Here is a 17,145-nt window from a genome sequence, read left to right on the forward strand (position 1 = left end):
CTTGCCTTGGTGTCTTGCCACTGCTATTTTTGTCAATGGCAGACTGCAGAAGGCAACTATATTAATTTCTTTGTTTGCTCATTTATTTTTCCTCAGAGAGGTTAAACTCTCTGTGGTGTAATTCCCAGCAGCATTGCTCCCTGGGCAGAGCCCAAGCAGACCTCAGGGCTGTGGGAGGGCGGCCACATTGGGCAGTGCTCCCAGTTGCTCCTGTCACATCTCTGGTGGGGCTTGGCTTTCTCCCCTCCCCCAAAGGCAATGGGAAAGCAGGAGTGAGTAGTCCTGCTCAGGGAAAGCAGTGAATCTACTACGTGGTGAAACTCACTTTTCTGCTATTTTGTGGCTTCTTGAAAAATGATGTATTCATGGAGGAAAAAAAAAATAAAGGAAGGATTTAGGTCTGGGGAGGGGTTGGGAGATCCCATCAAGAGGTGGCTGGAGGTCAGCCTTTCTTCTCCCTGCTCATCCATGTGGACACAGACACATGGATAGTTTGAGGCTGAAAAGCAAGCGCTCAATGTGTTTCACTGTTCCTAGAGAAAGCAGCCATGAGGACAGTCCTGGTCTTTGTCTGCCTGGTGGGGATGGCGTGTGCCTTCTCGGTGAGTGCCAGGCAGGGGGGGACACCCCGTCCTTGCCGGGGCTGGTGTGGGGCTTGTGTCAACCCACCCTTTCCCCCAGGTCAAGAGCTGGCTGCGGCGAGCCAAGCTGGATGACTCGGAAGAAAACGCGGTAGGGTCTCCCCCCACCCTGCGCGCCCAGTCCCACACGGTGCTGGTCTTGAGGAAGAGCACATTTCGGTCGCTCCTGTACCCAAGCCCCCAGACTGATGGGATTTACCCCCTTCTTCTCCCGGTAGGTGTTCAAGAACAGGCACCGGCATTACCTGTACAGGTACATCTATGTGTATCCCCCGCAGCGACGGTACCAGGTGGGTGCTTCGGAGGGGTTGCCGATGCTTCGCCACCCACCAAATGCAGGGATGTTGGCCCAAATGAGATTGGGAGGCATGGTCTGTGCCCTCTTTGCCCCTGGCCTGCGGGGCTGGGCACAGAGCCTCGCACTGTGACGCCAGCAGAAACCCACCCACTCGCCTACCACTTGGTTTTCCCTCTTCTTAGGGCAGTGACTCATCTGAGGAAGAGGGGGATGGCTCGGAGGAGGAGGAGGAAGGGGGGGTGAGTATGGCAAACCAACAGCTTGCAAAACAAATACGGGAAATTGGGAACTTTCTTTGGTTTTGTAGTCTCTGCTCATCAGCATTTGTGGCTGCTGACCGCCCACAGCCTTGCGCTCCGGATGCAACTGGATTTTCTACTCTGGGGCTTATTTTATTATTTATTGTGGATTTTTTTCCTTTTTTCTGTCCTTTTTGTTCCTGTGGGGGGGATGCAACAAACAACCCTGAGACAAATGCTCTGGGTTTCCATTTTCAGTGGCTCAGAAAGGAGCAAGACAGGCCAAAAGGCAGCAGCAGGGAGGCTCATGCAAGGAAGAAAGCGCTGTTAGGAACTCCTCTTACCGTCCCCTTTCAGGGTGTGCTGCCCCCACAGTGCTGACAAGATCACTATGGAAAACACAGTTATGCTCTGCACTTATGTGTGTGGAGGGAGGGACACAAACTGATGAAAATTGGGAAATGCCCATTTGTACCAGTCCAGATGGTAATGCTTCTCCTGTCTGTTCGATCAATATGAGCTTGGGCACCTCTGCATTTGTGAGACTCACCCAGGTTCAACATTAAATGCAAGGGACTACAAAGGTCTCTTGTGCCTCAGTGAGCTGCAAATGCTCAAAAATAATCCAGTGGTCTCCAGCAAATGGGTGCTTTGAAGGAAGGATCTGGTATGCCTGGAAACCTGTGTGTCAGGTCTAATCACATCTTTTATTATTTCCTTCTTTTTTTATATATAATTTAATGAAAGTCTGGGACTCTGATACTAAAACCCCCTTTGGAGGCCTTTTTGGGGCTGGGGTACAGTATGGGGTGGCCCCTGTCCCCCAGATACCTCTGCCAGCATCAGCACCTCCCTGCAATTTGCCCCTTTTTGCCTATTTCTCTTCCCTACCACTGCAATCTCTAGGGATAACTTTCAGTAGTGGGATTGGGCAGCCTCAGGAAGAAAATAAGAGTTATGCAGGAATGTAGCTGCTGTTTGGGGCTGCCCCTTTCCTTTCCAAGGAACCAGAGCAGTGGCTGTTCCCATGCAGGAATACTGACAGTGGCTGGTCAGCAAGAGAAATTGTGCTGAAAGGCCCAAAGGTCAGTTATAGGTATGTAAAGACCAATTATATCAGCTACTAGATGGGGAGCATCGCTCCCATCGGCACAGCTGGATGCACCGTGCGATTCGATGGCTCTCCCATTGGAGAGGAAAACAGCCTGGATTTTCTCTGGCATCACGTGCACCCATATTTTAAGGTCTGAATTTGCCCAAAATGCCAGGGTAAGTGTCCTTGGTCTTGGCATGTGAGCAGCAGGGATTGCCCAGGGCAGGGATGACACTGACCTCGTGTCTCCCTGCCATGGCAGGGTTCATTTGCTAGAGGCAACGTGCTCCTCCTCCCAGGCTGGGCACTGGGTGAGCTGCCCCATGAATGGTTGCTCCAGACTCTGCTTGCATTTGGGATATTCATTGCCTTTTTTAGCAGAGCTCACTGCTGGGAGCCCCGCTCTGGTCTCGGGGGCCAAGCAGCGCTCAATGGCTGATTGCTGGTGGGGTTCAGGCTCATGCCTGGCTTTGAGCCATCACGCTCTCACTAACCATCTCATATGACGTGCAGTGTGTCCATGTGTAGTGTGCCTGTGGCTTTCTTTGTTTACTGGAAACTGGGAGAGATGACTTCAAAAGAAAACCTTTAGATGCTTTGTAAAGCAAAATGTGTAGCCAGAATTGGAACACCCGACTCCAGCCACCACCACTTAATTGCACAGCTCCAGCTGCCCTGCTGCAGCTTCTCCATTTCAGTCTGGAACAAGACCCGTGGGAAAGCAGGAAACTCAGAGCAATGCCCAAATGCTGTGTGGGGATGCTGCATGCCCTCCTCGCTGCTGGGAGGGCTGTGCTCCACTCCTGCTGCTGACCCCCTGCCCTGTCCTCTCCCTGTCCTTGCAGGAGCCGTTTCATGCTGGCACCAAGGTAGCTGGCCATCCTGCTGGAGCAGCCCCTGGGGACTGCCAAGGTGGGCTGGGAGGAGACGTCGCATCTCCCCAGCAGGTGTGGTTTGGGGAGCTGGAGGGGAGCACCCAGGGGGAGGGGTATGTTCACTGCATGTTTGCTTGCACCTATGGGTGCCCTCCACCCCTTTCTGCCTTGGGGGGCTGCTGTGCAAGACACCCATGGCTGGACCAAGCTCTGGGTATTAACTTGGGGTTAGAAGGAGTGCCCCAAAAAGACAGTCCTGCCATGCAAGGTGTGGGGGGGATGCTCAGCTGTGCCCATGCTTGCCCCTTGTCACATGGAGCTGCAGCCTCCTGACACCCAAGTAATGCTGTGCTGTCTTCCCCCTGCCAGGGCAAGGACTGCCAAGGGACTCTGAAGGGGGTTAGGCATGGAACTGCCAGCAAGGGGGAAGACTCTGAAAATGAAGACAGTGACGAGAATGAGGAGGAGGAAGAGGAGGAAGAAGAAGTAGATGAGAACGAGAATGGAATCAATGGCACAAGCACCAACACCACTGAGGGGGCTGATGGACCTCATGGCAATGGCACTGCAGTGGCTGAGGAGGGCACTGGTGCAGCTGAGGAAGAGGAGGAAGAGGAGGAAGAGGAAGAAGAAGAAGAAGAGGAGGAAGAGGAGGAGGAAGAGGAGGAAACTGAAGCCACCACCATCGCCAGCACCACCGATGAAGAGGGGCTGACCCAGGCGACCACTGTGGGAGATGGGGGACCCACAGACGCCACCACAGATGCCACCACAGTTGGGGAGCTGTGGGATTACGATGTGACGGCCAGGGACCACAGCCGGGGGGACGAGGGCACCACCGCGGGTGGGTATGAGGAGCAGGACGAGTACGCCCGCGGGGACAGCTACCGGGCCTATGAGGACGAGTACGGCTACTACAAAGGGCACGGCTACGACGTGTATGGCCAGGATTACTACTACAGCCAGTGAGCGGGTTGGGGGGCATCCCTGGTGCTGCCCCCCACCTGCCCCATGCCACTCAGGAAGGTGCATCCGAAGGCTCACTGCAGCCACTGCACGCCAGAGGGGATGCCAGGCAGCTTACCATGCACACTGGCTCCGTCCCAGGCTTTGTTTTTTTTTTTTTGTATCTTGCAAAGTGAAATGAAATAAAGCAACCGAACTGAGCTTGTTGGTGATGAAAGGTTTGCTGCCAAATTTGCTGGGATCAGTGGGGCAGCACAGTGGTTGGTGGGCTGACCGGTTACAGGTGCTCATGCTGCTCAGTGGTTGAATCTTTTTATTCCAGCTCAGATGCACATGAAAGGAGGGAGGAACGAAAGGCTAACTTGGAAAGCCTCCATAGAGTCCTCTCTGAAAAATGAAAGGATGCTTTTTAGCATCACTGCTTTGGGTTTACAGCCATGTTTTATGTAGAGTTGACATGAATTTCCAGTGATAACTACCACATCCTCCATTCCTCGGTAGCATGCCTCCCATGGCCTGGCCACACAGTAGGCAATGTTAATAGAGGTAAAGACACTAATTTCTCTTTCTGTGCATCACTAGCTGTAGATGTATGCCCCTGCAATGAGGGCTTTGCTTCTGCATCCCTGTGCCAGGCACACAGGTAAAAGGCTGGGCACCTTGGATGTGTGCGTTAAACACCAGTACTGCAGCCCAAAATGGCCCTGTCACACAGTCTCATCCCCAGGGCAAGGTAGGGCTGTCCTAGAGACAGCGATGCATCCACTTGCCTCCTGCGTCAGGGATGAGCATGCCTGGCTTGCAGTCCCCAGGATCCCTGCTCACAATTACTTCCCAACAGGAGCATGTTCCTGTGTAGCTAGGGATCAGCACTACAGATAGGGATAGAATGCCTGGGTTCCAGGCAGGTGCCACCATTTGGGAATAATGATGGCAGGTTTATGGCAGGTACCATGCTGCTCTTGCACTCCTAGAAAGGAAACCTGTGTTCAGCTCCCAGTGTAGGTCTGACTGCAAAATGAGTCCAGTTTCACAGCAGCAAACTGCTGGGCATTGTACAAAACTGGCTCTCTGTGCCAAAACCAGGCTGCAGATGCTGGGGAGGCAGGAGGTGCTGCCTGCAGGGTGGGCACCCCTGGGGCCAAATCCCTACAGTGGCACTGGGGAGCCCTGTATGCCCTCATGGCTGGTGGGAGGGACATGAGAGCCCCATCATCCACATCCCCAGGGGGTGCCCAAAGACGTCAGGGAACCAGCATGGACAAAGGGCCCTGGCGCTGCCAGGGGCCGAGTCCCACTCCCACAGGGCACGTAGCCCAGTCCTGTGTGCGTCAGCCCCCCAGGCACCTGGCAAAAGCTCTCCTCCCTGAGCCAAGGCACACGGGCTGGCTGCTCTGGTACCTGTGGGGCAGCATCTGGCTGCAGCTCCCAGGGCAAGGGCAAGTTTCAAGCTGGCTCTGAGATCTGCTCCTACCTGGGACTGGATGCTGATGGTTTAAACATTTCTGGTGTTAATCCAGCAGTCATGCAAGCTCCCAGGGTTTGGGCTGGTGCAGAGTGGGATGAGAGCTGCTGTCACCATCACCACATTGAGCAGCTGAACCAGGCTGGCTGCAGCAGGGGGAACCTCTCTTGGCAAGGGTATAGGTGACCAGCAATGCCACCAAAACTTGAGGCGGGGAGGAGAAGGGTATGTACATCATACACATCTTTGTAGCACCTTTCCATAGCAAAGGTGGGCTCGAAGGGACCTGTGCAAGAAGTGCATGGAAAAATACCTTTTTTCATTTTTTGCCACTCTGCTATTTTGTACTTGCACAGGTTTAGCTCAGAGGTATTGAGGTTGAAACCCAAAAACAAGTGTCAGAAGCTACGGCGTGGTGGTAGCTCTTGGCTTGGCCAATGCTGCCCTGCGATGTACAGTCATGCCCAGGACCAGGCCTGGCTCAGGATATTGCCCTTCCCTTTCTGCAGCCCTCTGGCTTTCCCACGTCGGTCACAATGAGCATGCCAAGACCCACTGCACACCCTCTTATCAATAACCAAGCTGGCTGTGTGCCACACTAAGATCTACGCTAATCATCGAGCAATTTCGCCTTCAGAACAGATATTTATAAACTGTGCTTTCTGTTTATCCAGCCAGGTGGAACATTTGATAGCTGTCTTTCACCACAAACACATTTTTAGCTGGAAATTACTCCCCCTGGTTATCTGCGGGTGCTGCCAGTGCTGACAAATGTCCCTGGGCAGGAGCTGATTGGCTCTGCGCACCTGGGGCCAACTTTAAATTTCAGCAAAGTGGGCATACACTCCATGGTCTGCCGCTGGGATCTGCCTCCGACAGGGAAAGGTAATCTTCTTACCTAGTTTCCTGCCCTGTCTCTCCCTAGCCCTTCACCTCTACTTTTCCTGAACAGGGCTTCTCCTGCTTTCACTCCAGGCAAGCCACAGTGGGGATGGAAACATCCCAATCCTCAGCTGTGCATATCTCTTGAGCCTACACTGCTTTGTACTGCTGATTCTTGTGCATGAATTTCCTTCTAGTGTTTCCTGTAGCAATGCTTGTATGGCTGAATATAGAGTCTGGGATGGACCTGCAAGCCCAAGCCAGGCTGGTTGGGTGAAATGAGAATTACTGGCCAACAGAGCTATTGCCTCCTGCCATTTATCAGTGTTCTTGAAAAGAGCCTGCAAGTTTCTTAATTCAGACTTATGACTGAACAGCTTAGCCTGCAGTGGCTTTGGGGATCATTTATTGCAAATACCCACCCAAGCTGCTTTGACAGAGGGAGTTAGGAAGTACCTGATGTCAGAGCACCCACTCGGTGCTGCTGGCCCTGCCCTCTGCACATGGCGAGAGCATCACCTTTGCTGCAAGGAATGCAGAGGGGCAGAGTGATGTCAGAGGCCACCACAAAGCTGGAGAAAGCAGGGTTTGCTGGAAAACCTTGCTGCCACGAGGGCTTTGGGATATCAGGAGCTTTTAGGTTGCTGCTAACCGGGATCATTGGGGACCACAAGTCCTAGGAAGACAAACTCCAGTGATGCTTCGCTTTGTGTCCCCAGGAGCAGCCCAAGATGAAAACAGCCCTGGTCTGCCTGTGCCTGTGCCTGCTCAGCACAGCCCTCTCAACACCTGTAAGTATGGCTCTCCCCGGATTGCCAGCATGCTGCTGAATCCAGTGCAACCCAGCATGCTTTCAGCATCAGGAAAACATGAGTTGTACTTGCATGTAACACCTCTGGTTCTTGGGGAGGGGACTGAGGTGCTACCGCAGAGGTGAACCCAGCAGGAAAAATATTTATTAGCATTGATGTGGCTGAGCATGTCCCTTCAGCTTAGCAATCAGGGCATTGTGCAAGAGCCAGTCTGGGTGGCTATAACTCTTTGCCTTGATTTGTGTGGATTTTGGATCTGCCAGGTGCTTTTGGCTTGGAAGTAGCCTGAGCGGAGCCACAAAACTGAGGTGCAGAAAGGATGCTTATCTTACCCATGTGGGTAACAGGGGTCAGAGGGGCACCTGCAGTTACTTTCTAGGTCTCCTAATGTGAAAACTTGACTGATATAACTAAAACAAAGGGCAAACTAAGATAAATAAAACAGCAGCCATTTTTGTCCTGCACAATTGTTGCTCAACACACTAAATACACAGCTAGAGCGAAAGTCTGCTCCTAGAAAAGGCTTGCTTTTTTGGCAGGTAAGGAGGAGGGAAATCACATCTTCTCTTAGGGCTGGACCCCTGCTGTGTGTCTTTAGCCCCCAGGGCAAGCTTGCACAGCCAGGTCTGTAGTAGGGCAACACAGGGAAAGGCAATAAATCAGTGCAGATTTACTTTTCAGACAGCGGCACAGAAGTTAATACTCTGCTACTTGATCAGGGCTGTAATCCAGTCTTCGATACTGTTCACAAACAATGGAATAACCTGGGATTATTTAACACTCTGGGGCATGTTTTTACCCATTTCAGCTGGACTTGGGATGTTTCAGTGACTAATTTTGCTGAGATCAAAGGGAACTCCCCTCCATGGGCCTGTCTCCCCCTCTGGCATGTAGGGAAGACCTGAAATGGCTTGGTGGGACTCACAGGATACTCCCATCACCAAGTGCCCCAAGCCTGAGGGATGCAGGGATGGCCAATATGTTCCAAAAGATGACAGGATAATCAGGGAGAACTGTAAGCCTGCAAGCATGTATGGAAACCTGGTTTTGAGACCACAGAGGTTGCTGCTCAGTTGGCAAGTAAACACTGGGAAACACCACCAGCTAATGAGCTCCAGGCTCCCATCACAGATGCCAGCAGTGAGTTGGAGCACCGTGGTGTGAGCAGTGGTGCTGTGTATTAAAACTGCTCTGCAATAAAATACTCTGCAGCAGACTTACAGAAAAGGGTATTTGCAGACCAAGAATACCCTATGAAAAGTAGTGTGCAATGCTACTAATGCTACCAATCATGCTGTAGCAGAATTTGCAATACTTTTCAGATCCTGGAAATGGGGTTTAAACCTTTCCTATTATTGCTTCCTTTAAGCCAGCGCCCCAAGTAGTGCCTGGGAATTTATTGGCTTATCAATACATTTCTCCCACCCTTCCCTGATCACTCTGGCATACCTATCATGCTGGGCAGGGTGGGTGGCCAGCAGTGGGGATTGGGAGCCACCTGGATGCTGGGGCAGTGTTTGATGCCTCAGCTCTTGCCTGTGTTTTGCTGCCCACAGGTGCCACCCCCGCTGTCTGGGAGAGCTTCTGGGAACTGTGTGGGACAGCACCGGGTATGTACCCTCCTGCCTCATCCAGACCCCATGGGGTGCCCTGCACCAGAGGCACAGGGAGAAACAGTTGCTTTTGGAGGGTAGCCCCAGTGATCCGTGGAGAAAGAGACCAGCAGCGCCTTTGCATCTGAACAGCTCTTACTAAGAGCAGGGGTGGGGAAAGGTGTGACGTGCTCAGATGAGGGAAGGGCTTCCTCCCCAAGGGGCTCCTCTGCCCCTGCCCAGCCCCAGAACACAAATGCTTGGTGTACCCACAGGTGAGGGTGTAAAAGTCTCAGGCCCAATTGCTACAGGGTTTTTTCGAAGTGTTTTGGTGTAAAATGCATCAGTATCATAATTCAAATGAGTAGTATGGAAGAAAATGCCTGGCTTTCCCTATTGGAAACCAGTTGCTGTCCTTCCAGTAGCTTGATTGCCATCAGTCCCTTAACTCATGTCTGATGGGACCATCAACCAGGTTATTTATTCAAGCCTTAAGCCACCTTGCAAAAAAATCCAAACTCACAGCTCCTGAAAGCAAGCACAGGCAGAAAATGAGCCCAAGGGAAAACAAAACCACCAGAACCCAGGATATGAGAACGTGCATCCTGCCCAGATCTCTGCCTATGCTGGTGGCCATGAGGTGGTGAGGGCTCCTACCTGTCCTGGGGTCTCAGTGGGTACTGTTGGGACGCTGCTTCAATGCCACGCACACCAAGGGAAGATCTGCCAATCCATTTCATAAGAAAACTGTGAGGTTTGGTTATTTTCTTCCCCACCAGATACTTCTGAAAGGCTGCAACGCAAAGCATGGCTTCTACGTTTTCAAATACGTCTACTCATTCTCAACGCGGAGGAACCAGACGCAGATAAAGGTGAGGAGGTGCCCAGGTGGCACGGCGGGACCCTGGCTTGGCTGCAGGGCCACAAGCAGCTGTCTGTTACCAGGGCTGGCCCTGACCTCTCCCTTGTGTGTACTGCACAGAAAGAAGAGGCTGACCGTAAGAGTATCATCCCCAGCCGCCGGCTGGATGAGGACAATGCCAAGCAGGAACTGCCAGAGGCCAGGACGACCCCGGAGCACAGTGACAATAGCAGTACTGAAGCAATAGAGAATGTGATTGTCCTCAGGCCTGAAAACCGCAGCACCCCAGGCGCTGGCAGGGATGCTCCCAGTCCTCGCCCTGGCACTGGCACACGAGCGCGTGGTGGTGTCGGCATTGCAGGTCCCACCCCGTCCAGCTCAGAGGGCAGCGGTGATCTGGATTTGGTGGTTGAAGTTGATGGTGATGTTCCCATTATCTCTCAGGGTGAACAGCCCAGTGAGGTTGTGGTGGGGAACAGGTCACGTATCAGGAGTGAGGACAAGGATGTTGGTGCCCCCAGAGTGGTTCCTGCAGAGGGGGCGATGACAGATGGGAGGGAGAGGGCCCCTGTCACTGGAGGGGCAGGGGATGAGGGCAGCGGTGAGTCCACTGTCTCTGGCCAAGGGCAGGAGGGTGTCATGCGAGGCACAGGAACAGGAGGTGCTGCTCTTGCCTCCGTCACTGAGAAGACAGAGGACGTCCAAGTTGATGCCACAGGTGTGGATGAATACGCTTACATCCCCGACTCGGGCAGTGTCACCATCACCCGTGAGAACCTGGGCAGCACAGCGAGGACCACTAGCTTCACCCAAGTCTCTCCAGGCAAGGATGATGAGGTCAACATCTTCATTGGGAGGGCCAATATCCACGTGGGGGAGCAAGAAACCACCCAGGCCGGTGCCACTGTGGGCAGTGAGGATGACAGCACCGCCACTGCGGGAACCAGCAGGCCCCTCCCCAGGCTGGGTGTCACGGCAGCACCTGACGGTGGTGATGATGACAGCACCCCTGCTCGCAGGCAGCCTGAAGGACTGGCCACCACAGCCACCCCAAGCCATGGGGACAGCGTCACCAGCAGACCCAGGGATGCACGTCCCACAGGAGAGGATGAGAAAGGTGCCACCACCATTGGTGGCTATGGGGAAGGACTGGTGACCCCTGTCCCCTGGAGAGTCACTGGTGGTCACGTCACTGTCCCCACAGTTGCCAGCATCCGTGGGAAAGATGATGATGAGGTGAGAGGTGAGGGGCAGACGTTCAAGGGGAAGCCAGATCATCTGGCTACCACAACCCCCCAACAGGGGCATGATGAGGAGGCCACTGCCACTGTCCCAGCTGAAAGAGCCAGCATCCATGTGGCCACTGTCCCAGCTGAAAGAGCCAGCATCCATGTGGCCACTGTCCCAGCTGAAGGAGCCAGTGTCCACCTGGCCACCACCACGGCCTCCCCTGGGGTGAGTGAGGGGGACTGCACCACCTCCTCAGTGACAGCCAGCAGCCGGGAGGCAGGCAGGAGCACCGTGGTGGGGAAAGGAGGGAGTCGGGAAGTGAGACCAGCCACCCCAAAGCCCCGTGGGGAGGGACAGCCTGGGGCAGGGGTGAGGGTCTGGCCAGGGGGAGCAGGACTGGACAAGACACCCAGGACAGACAAACCACCATCCCCAAGCGGGAAAGCCAGCAGCCAGACACCGAGCAGGGCCCAGACAAAGGCTGGCAGCCGTGGTAGTGATGCTGGGGGCAGGTCGCATGCCACCAAAGCAGGGGGCAGCCCCACTCCACAGGCACGGCAAGACGTGGGCAGCATGGCAGCAGGCAAGGGCCGGGAGAGGGGGCGAGGTGGCGAGACTGGGGCAGCAGTGTCGGGAGCTGGGGGTGGCCGCCTCCCTGGGCACCATGGCAGAAAGCTGGGGACTGGGGCACCGGGGACATTCGCAGCACTGGGCCACAGCAGACAGGTGGACCAGCTGAAGCGCGCCGATGAACTTCACGTCCGCGAGCGGGCTTTTTACTCCCTCGGCAGGGCAGAGGGCGGCCCCCACGGCCCCTACACTGGCCTTGGGGGTGCTGACAGCAGCCAGTCCTCCGAGGGGGAGCGGGACACCCACAGTGACAGTGGACAAACAGGACTTCGGCCCTCAGGGTGGGGATCCCCAGGGTACCCCCATGGCCGCTGGATCCAGGGATCTCTCTAAGGGGCTGCCGGTATTCACCCCGGCGAGCTCCAGTGGTGGAGCTGGGGGGTCCCACATGTTGTGTTCCCCCCCTTGGCATCCCCGCTGTGGCCTCTGCTCTTGCCTGGGTGAGGGGCACGTTACCGGGGGGCAAGCAGTGCTTCACAGCCCAGGAGCCAAAAATCACTGGTTCATGTAATCTGTTAATTTGAGGGAGGCTGCATGTGGTGCTGCAGCAGGGATGCATGGGTTTGCTGTGCTAGACAGCTATGTAACGGCAGTCATGCTACACGGCATAGGGTAGCGCTGTTTTTGCACTGATGTGAAGCAAGTAAAGAAACAGTGAGAAAAAGCCTCTGTCCTCGCGGTTTCACTTCCAGCCTACTGGAGAAATAAAGGCATTTCTGTACCTGAGGATCTGCTAACTCTGATGTTTGTAGTGGGACTTCAGGCAGCTACTCTGCCACAAGAAAAATGCTGGAGGTGGGGCTGGTCCCTGGGCATAAGGAGATTTCTGGCCGCAGCACATCCCTGGCCCAGCCATCGCTTGTGGGACTGCAATCTGGCCAACAAGCCCTACACATACCTCCCTTGGTATATCAAACCCCACCAGATCCTGCCCAGGGCCACTTGCCTCTCTGGGCAGTTAGGGCTTGCTAGGGAACCCCACAAGAGCATCACCCCCCTGGGCTCATCCATCTCCTGCAGTGAGAAATCCCCATTGAGCCCTCTGGAACGCTGACCATTTGCTGGCCACACTGTCCCTCCAGCAGCAGCGTAACGCTCTGGCCGTGCTGCCGCCATTCCTGCCGCCATTCCCACCGCTGGCCCCCGCACGCAAGCCAGGCTGGGCTTCGACACGCTGGAGCCATGCCGTCAGTGGAGCCTGAAGTTAATCACTGTTTATGCAATTGCAGGTTGCTTTTTCTGTCCAAGAAGCTGCTAAAACAGGCATGTTCAGCAGCGCGCTGGAGTGAGTGGCACAGTGGGACTGGTGCTGAGCCTTGAGGGGCGGAGGTGCTGCCTCAGCACATGCTGAGAGGACTCCCCACCAGCGCTGTGCCCATGCAGGGAGGGGGTGGGAGCAGCCACGATGCAAATGAGGTACCCAAAGAGTGTCTGCTCCCCTGCCCTCTGCACAACTGCACACAGGGAAGTGGCAGATCCTGTTTTGGGCCATAGAATAACAGAATGGTTTAGGTTAGAAGGGACCTTAAAGATCATCTGGTTCTAACTCTCCTGCCATAGGCAGGGATGCCACCCATTAGATCAGGTTGCTCAGGGCTCCATCTGGCCTTGAATGCTTACAGGAATGGAGCATCCACAGCTTCTCTGGGCCACTTGAGTCTCAGGGATCATGCACGGTTGATTGATGCTGGAACCATCAGGACCAGGATAACACTGTATCTCTGGTGCTGTCAGTTAGCATCAGCTCTTGGGGCTCTGCTTTGCTACAGCTCAAGGTCTCCAGCAGAAAGGATCAAAAATTGCATGTGCCCACTCTGTCCCCACCAGGGCACCAGGCCCTGGTGCCCCCAGGGGAGCCAGCCCAGGTAGCCTGGTGGCAGTGCTGCAGGGACATGGAGACCGAGGCAGTCTGTGGCAGGGGTTTGCCTGAAGCTTCCCAGGTTCATGGCAGCATCCAGAAGACCTCCAAGGCTCAGGGACCCTCTGTGCTGGCCCATGTGGCTCACAGTGAAAGGGGCTACAGGGCTGCTGATAGACTGGGCTGGGTGACTCACCCCCAGAATTGCCACAGCACATCACACCCCCAGTCTGATGGGCTATGGCAATGTTACGGGAAACTCAGGCTCGGCAGGATTGCCTGGCATAGGAAGAGGGTGGGTTTGGGGTCTTACCACTGGCAGGGCTGGAACTGGTGGGTTTGCAGCCCCATGGGGACCCCAGCGTAGTGCCCAGTCACCTCCATCCTCAGTCTCGACTGCATCCTTGTCCACACAATTAAGCAATATCCCTAAGCAAGGACTGAGCACCATCTAGTGGAATAAAAAGCCTTTTGGTGGGAATGTTTTGTGCCTGTTGAATGATGCCCAGTTCTGCCTGATGGGCATTGCTGCCCTCTTGCCCCATTGCTTCCCTGAGCTCCCAGGGAGACCTGCCTGAATGGCAAGGTCAAGTATAAAACAGGCGCGTTCAGGTATAAATGGCATATAGTTATAAACCAGCATTACCTCCTCGCACAGTTACTGTTAAAGCACCTGGAATTTCTGTGCCTGAATTTCTGGCTCTACACCCGGGGGCACACAGCATTTTGGTATGCTCACCCTGGACTCTCTCCTCACCACCACCAAGGTGCCTGGCTCTGCTCTTCCAAACTCACCTGCCAAATAGCACAAGTGGCCACTGAACAGAAAAACTGTGAGTTTCCCATGGAAAAGGTTTTCCTGGAGTATTGAATCAAAGTGGAGAGTGAAGAGTGATAAGTACTTTCTGTGTGTACAGAGCAAAAAAGATATTGTCCCTAAAAACCTCAGCTACTCTTACAAATGCTAATTGTGGGGATGTGGCCAGGTGAGTATGGGTGGTTGTTTATTCAGGTAAGTGTCATGCATAGAGAAGAAACATCCATTATTATGTGCTATCTCTGCTTTCTGGAGCCTAAAAGCTCTCCCATATGAGGTGCTGAGGGTTTTCTTCAGCACCTGTGGAAGTTAAAACCCCTCAGATTTCACAAAAGTGGATTTCTGTTAATATTGGTTTTGCACATGTGCCAGCACATGCAGCAGTCCTAGAAAAAGCAGGTGCTGGATGAAAAAGGCATCAGGTCCCCTGTGAGTCAAGTGAGCCAGATGATCTGTGACCCCTGCTTGGGGATTGCCACAGCAGGTCAGCTGGGCAAGGCTCAGGTCGGGTCCTTTGCCCAACGCACACACAGCTGCACAGGTTTTCCAGTGATGTATCTTGAAGCAGCATTGTCATTGAGGAAACCTGCTGAACTCAGCCTTTGGGTATTAAACCCCTTGAGGAAGCCGCCTTACCTCTTCCAGAGCTGTGATCTCCTCCTGCCCAATTTCACTATCATGCTACTGCTTCAGGCCAATGAAGTTGCAAAGAACTGCTACAATGCTTCTAAAAAGAAGTCTAAAAAGCAATTATGAGCTTTGAGGAACCATTTGAAGGGGCAAGCATTAGTCCAAAAGGCATCTTTCACAGGTTTAGAAGCTGGGTACCGCAAACAGGGTGTTGGGCACCAACCTTTAGCACTGAGCTTAAAAAGGAGTTTTGAACTGTATGTTTTTAGGTACAGAGCTTGACACCGACTGTGCAGAGCAGGCCAAGTGGTGCCCATCACCAATAGCTCTGCTCAGCACACAGATACTTTCATGGCTGTGCAGGGACAGCAGGGGCAGCCCGGAGAGGCACAAGTCCCCCTTATAACACCATGTTTTTTCAGAAGAGGGCAAAAGCAGACTGCCGGAGGGAGAAGCTGAAAGCAGTACCTCTCAAAAGAAGAGGAACACAGCTATAGAAGAATAATGATTTTTCCCCTCACCTCTTGTAGTTATTTAGTGCCATCATCCCGTGCCAAGGAGCAGGGACTGAGATGGACTGAAATACCACCCAGACCCCAGCAAACCCCTCCTCCCAGTGCTCAGCCTTCCTGCTAAGCTGACAGCCAAACCTGGGCAACTGGAGGGACCCTGAGCACATCCAGATTTTTGGAGGATGGAAGATGCTCCAAAGCCTCCATCCTTTGCCAAGAGAAGCACTTAGTGCCATTGAGAAGGGTGCAAATCAGTCTCAGCAATAAGAAACCTACCTGAGTTTTTCTTCTGCAGAACAAGCCACTCACTACTGCCTCCCACCAAGGGCTTCAAAAATGTTTTTACTTAATTCAAACTGTCTCAATATGTATTTCTCTAATAGACCATCCACCAGCACTTCCCCGTTAAGAGATTGGGAAATGTATTCCGAGGTCACAACCATTGCTATAGTCAAGCAAAGGCACAATTTGACACATGAATTGCAATGCAATTCTCAGTGGGACTAGTAAAAATTATTATAAGTGAATATTATCATCTTTTCGGGGCTTCTTTTGGTAATCCTTGCCTATTTCCCTGCATCCTTATGGTGGATTTAGAAGGACTGCTGTGCAGGGTTGCTTTGGGGATGCAATCCTATCCCTGTGCTGAGCTGTGTGGGGAGCCAGGTGTCACGCTCCCTCTCATCAATAACCCACCATATGTCACTCTGCAGCAGGCTATGTCCGTATATGACATCTTATACTACATTCACCCTTCTTAAATTATTTTATGACCCTTGCTTTGATCTCCAGGGTACCCCTGATTTGGGAGAGTACAGAGCTGAAAACCTCTGGCCAGTGAACCATGCATTTCTCCCTTATGAGTTGCTTTCTTCTGACAAAAAATGGTGGCAAACCATAGCCATCAGTGAAAATCCCAATGCTGTTTTTCCGGGGTGATTAATATAGAAGCCAGCGCAATCTGGGCTTAGTTTACACTGTTGGCTATAATTAACCTTTTCTTTTTGGAAGTTAAGAGATGTAAACTTCTTCTTCATGAAATGGAAAGGCAAGGGGTATTTCAGAGGTTTTATGCCTTGCTTTAAAGCTGGTCCACATGGAAGGAGATAGAACAGGTATGTGGCCTTTTCAGCTTTTGTAGGATGCACAGAGAAGGGGCAAGAGATTTCCCTCCCTTCCACCACTGAGTGATGAGTATTTTCAATAGTGGCTTTAGTTAAAAAGGGTTGGGTCTTACAAGAAACATTTTTTCAGCCCCCTGCTGTGATCATTAGCAGCATTGAGGAAGATCAAGCCTGATAGCCTTCAAATGTTCAACTTACTAAAAGCTACCCCTCCTTTTCCTCAGAGCTCTCTCCTCCCTTGCCCCTAATAACACATTCCTGCTAAAAGCCATCCAGTCCCACCCTGAAATACAAGTGGTGCCGGTTCCACTCAGCCAACCTCCGCTGCACCTCGAGTGTGAGTGGACAGGGTCCCTGCCTTAATACATGGGATGTTTCATACTCCAGTAAATCCAGTTTAAACACTTGCTTTCCAAAGATCTTGGATCCAAAGGGCTTAGATAAAAAAAAAATCCTAAAGGAGATTTAATGCTTGATATACAAATGTGAAGATGCTAGAGCAATTCCAAATATATATTTAAGATATGAATAATTAAGTACCTCAAACCAGCAACAAATATGAGGAATGAAGGATGTGAATATGATGACTGAAATGAGTTTCCTTCAATTCCCAGACTCA

General features: G+C 52.8%; 2 protein-coding genes across 2 annotated transcripts; both read left to right on the forward strand.

Annotated features, from left to right (window-relative positions):
• Positions 1-548: 548 nt before the first annotated feature.
• On the forward strand, positions 549-4,356 carry LOC113990025 (integrin binding sialoprotein). The gene is made up of 6 exons (XM_027725093.2): positions 549-602; positions 682-732; positions 860-931; positions 1,122-1,178; positions 3,117-3,218; positions 3,516-4,356. Exons 1-6 carry the CDS (start codon positions 549-551, stop codon positions 4,113-4,115), a joined length of 936 nt encoding a protein of 311 aa, XP_027580894.2. The 3' UTR covers positions 4,116-4,356.
• Positions 4,357-6,385: 2,029 nt separating this feature from the next.
• MEPE (matrix extracellular phosphoglycoprotein) lies at positions 6,386-12,276 on the forward strand. Its single transcript, XM_039391007.1, has 5 exons — positions 6,386-6,462; positions 7,179-7,250; positions 8,828-8,881; positions 9,643-9,735; positions 9,846-12,276. Exons 2-5 carry the CDS (start codon positions 7,191-7,193, stop codon positions 11,916-11,918), a joined length of 2,280 nt encoding a protein of 759 aa, XP_039246941.1. The 5' UTR covers positions 6,386-6,462; positions 7,179-7,190; the 3' UTR covers positions 11,919-12,276.
• Positions 12,277-17,145: the final 4,869 nt, after the last annotated feature.

This window comes from Pipra filicauda, unplaced genomic scaffold (genome assembly GCF_003945595.2).
Source record: "Pipra filicauda isolate LSUMZ 115617 unplaced genomic scaffold, ASM394559v2 scaffold8_size5757611_pilon, whole genome shotgun sequence".
Lineage (NCBI taxonomy): Eukaryota > Metazoa > Chordata > Aves > Passeriformes > Pipridae > Pipra > Pipra filicauda.

Excerpts from the sequence above, each read along its gene's own strand:
- LOC113990025 (XM_027725093.2), top strand. The coding sequence starts at position 549 with ATGAGGACAGTCCTGGTCTTTGTCTGCCTGGTGGGGATGGCGTGTGCC. Across the intron at positions 733-859 it reads ATGACTCGGAAGAAAACGCG|GTGTTCAAGAACAGGCACCG; the intron begins GTAGGGTCTCCC and ends TTCTCCCGGTAG. Across the intron at positions 3,219-3,515 it reads ACGTCGCATCTCCCCAGCAG|GGCAAGGACTGCCAAGGGAC; the intron begins GTGTGGTTTGGG and ends TCCCCCTGCCAG.
- MEPE (XM_039391007.1), top strand. The coding sequence starts at position 7,191 with ATGAAAACAGCCCTGGTCTGCCTGTGCCTGTGCCTGCTCAGCACAGCC. Across the intron at positions 7,251-8,827 it reads GCACAGCCCTCTCAACACCT|GTGCCACCCCCGCTGTCTGG; the intron begins GTAAGTATGGCT and ends TGCTGCCCACAG. Across the intron at positions 8,882-9,642 it reads ACTGTGTGGGACAGCACCGG|ATACTTCTGAAAGGCTGCAA; the intron begins GTATGTACCCTC and ends CTTCCCCACCAG.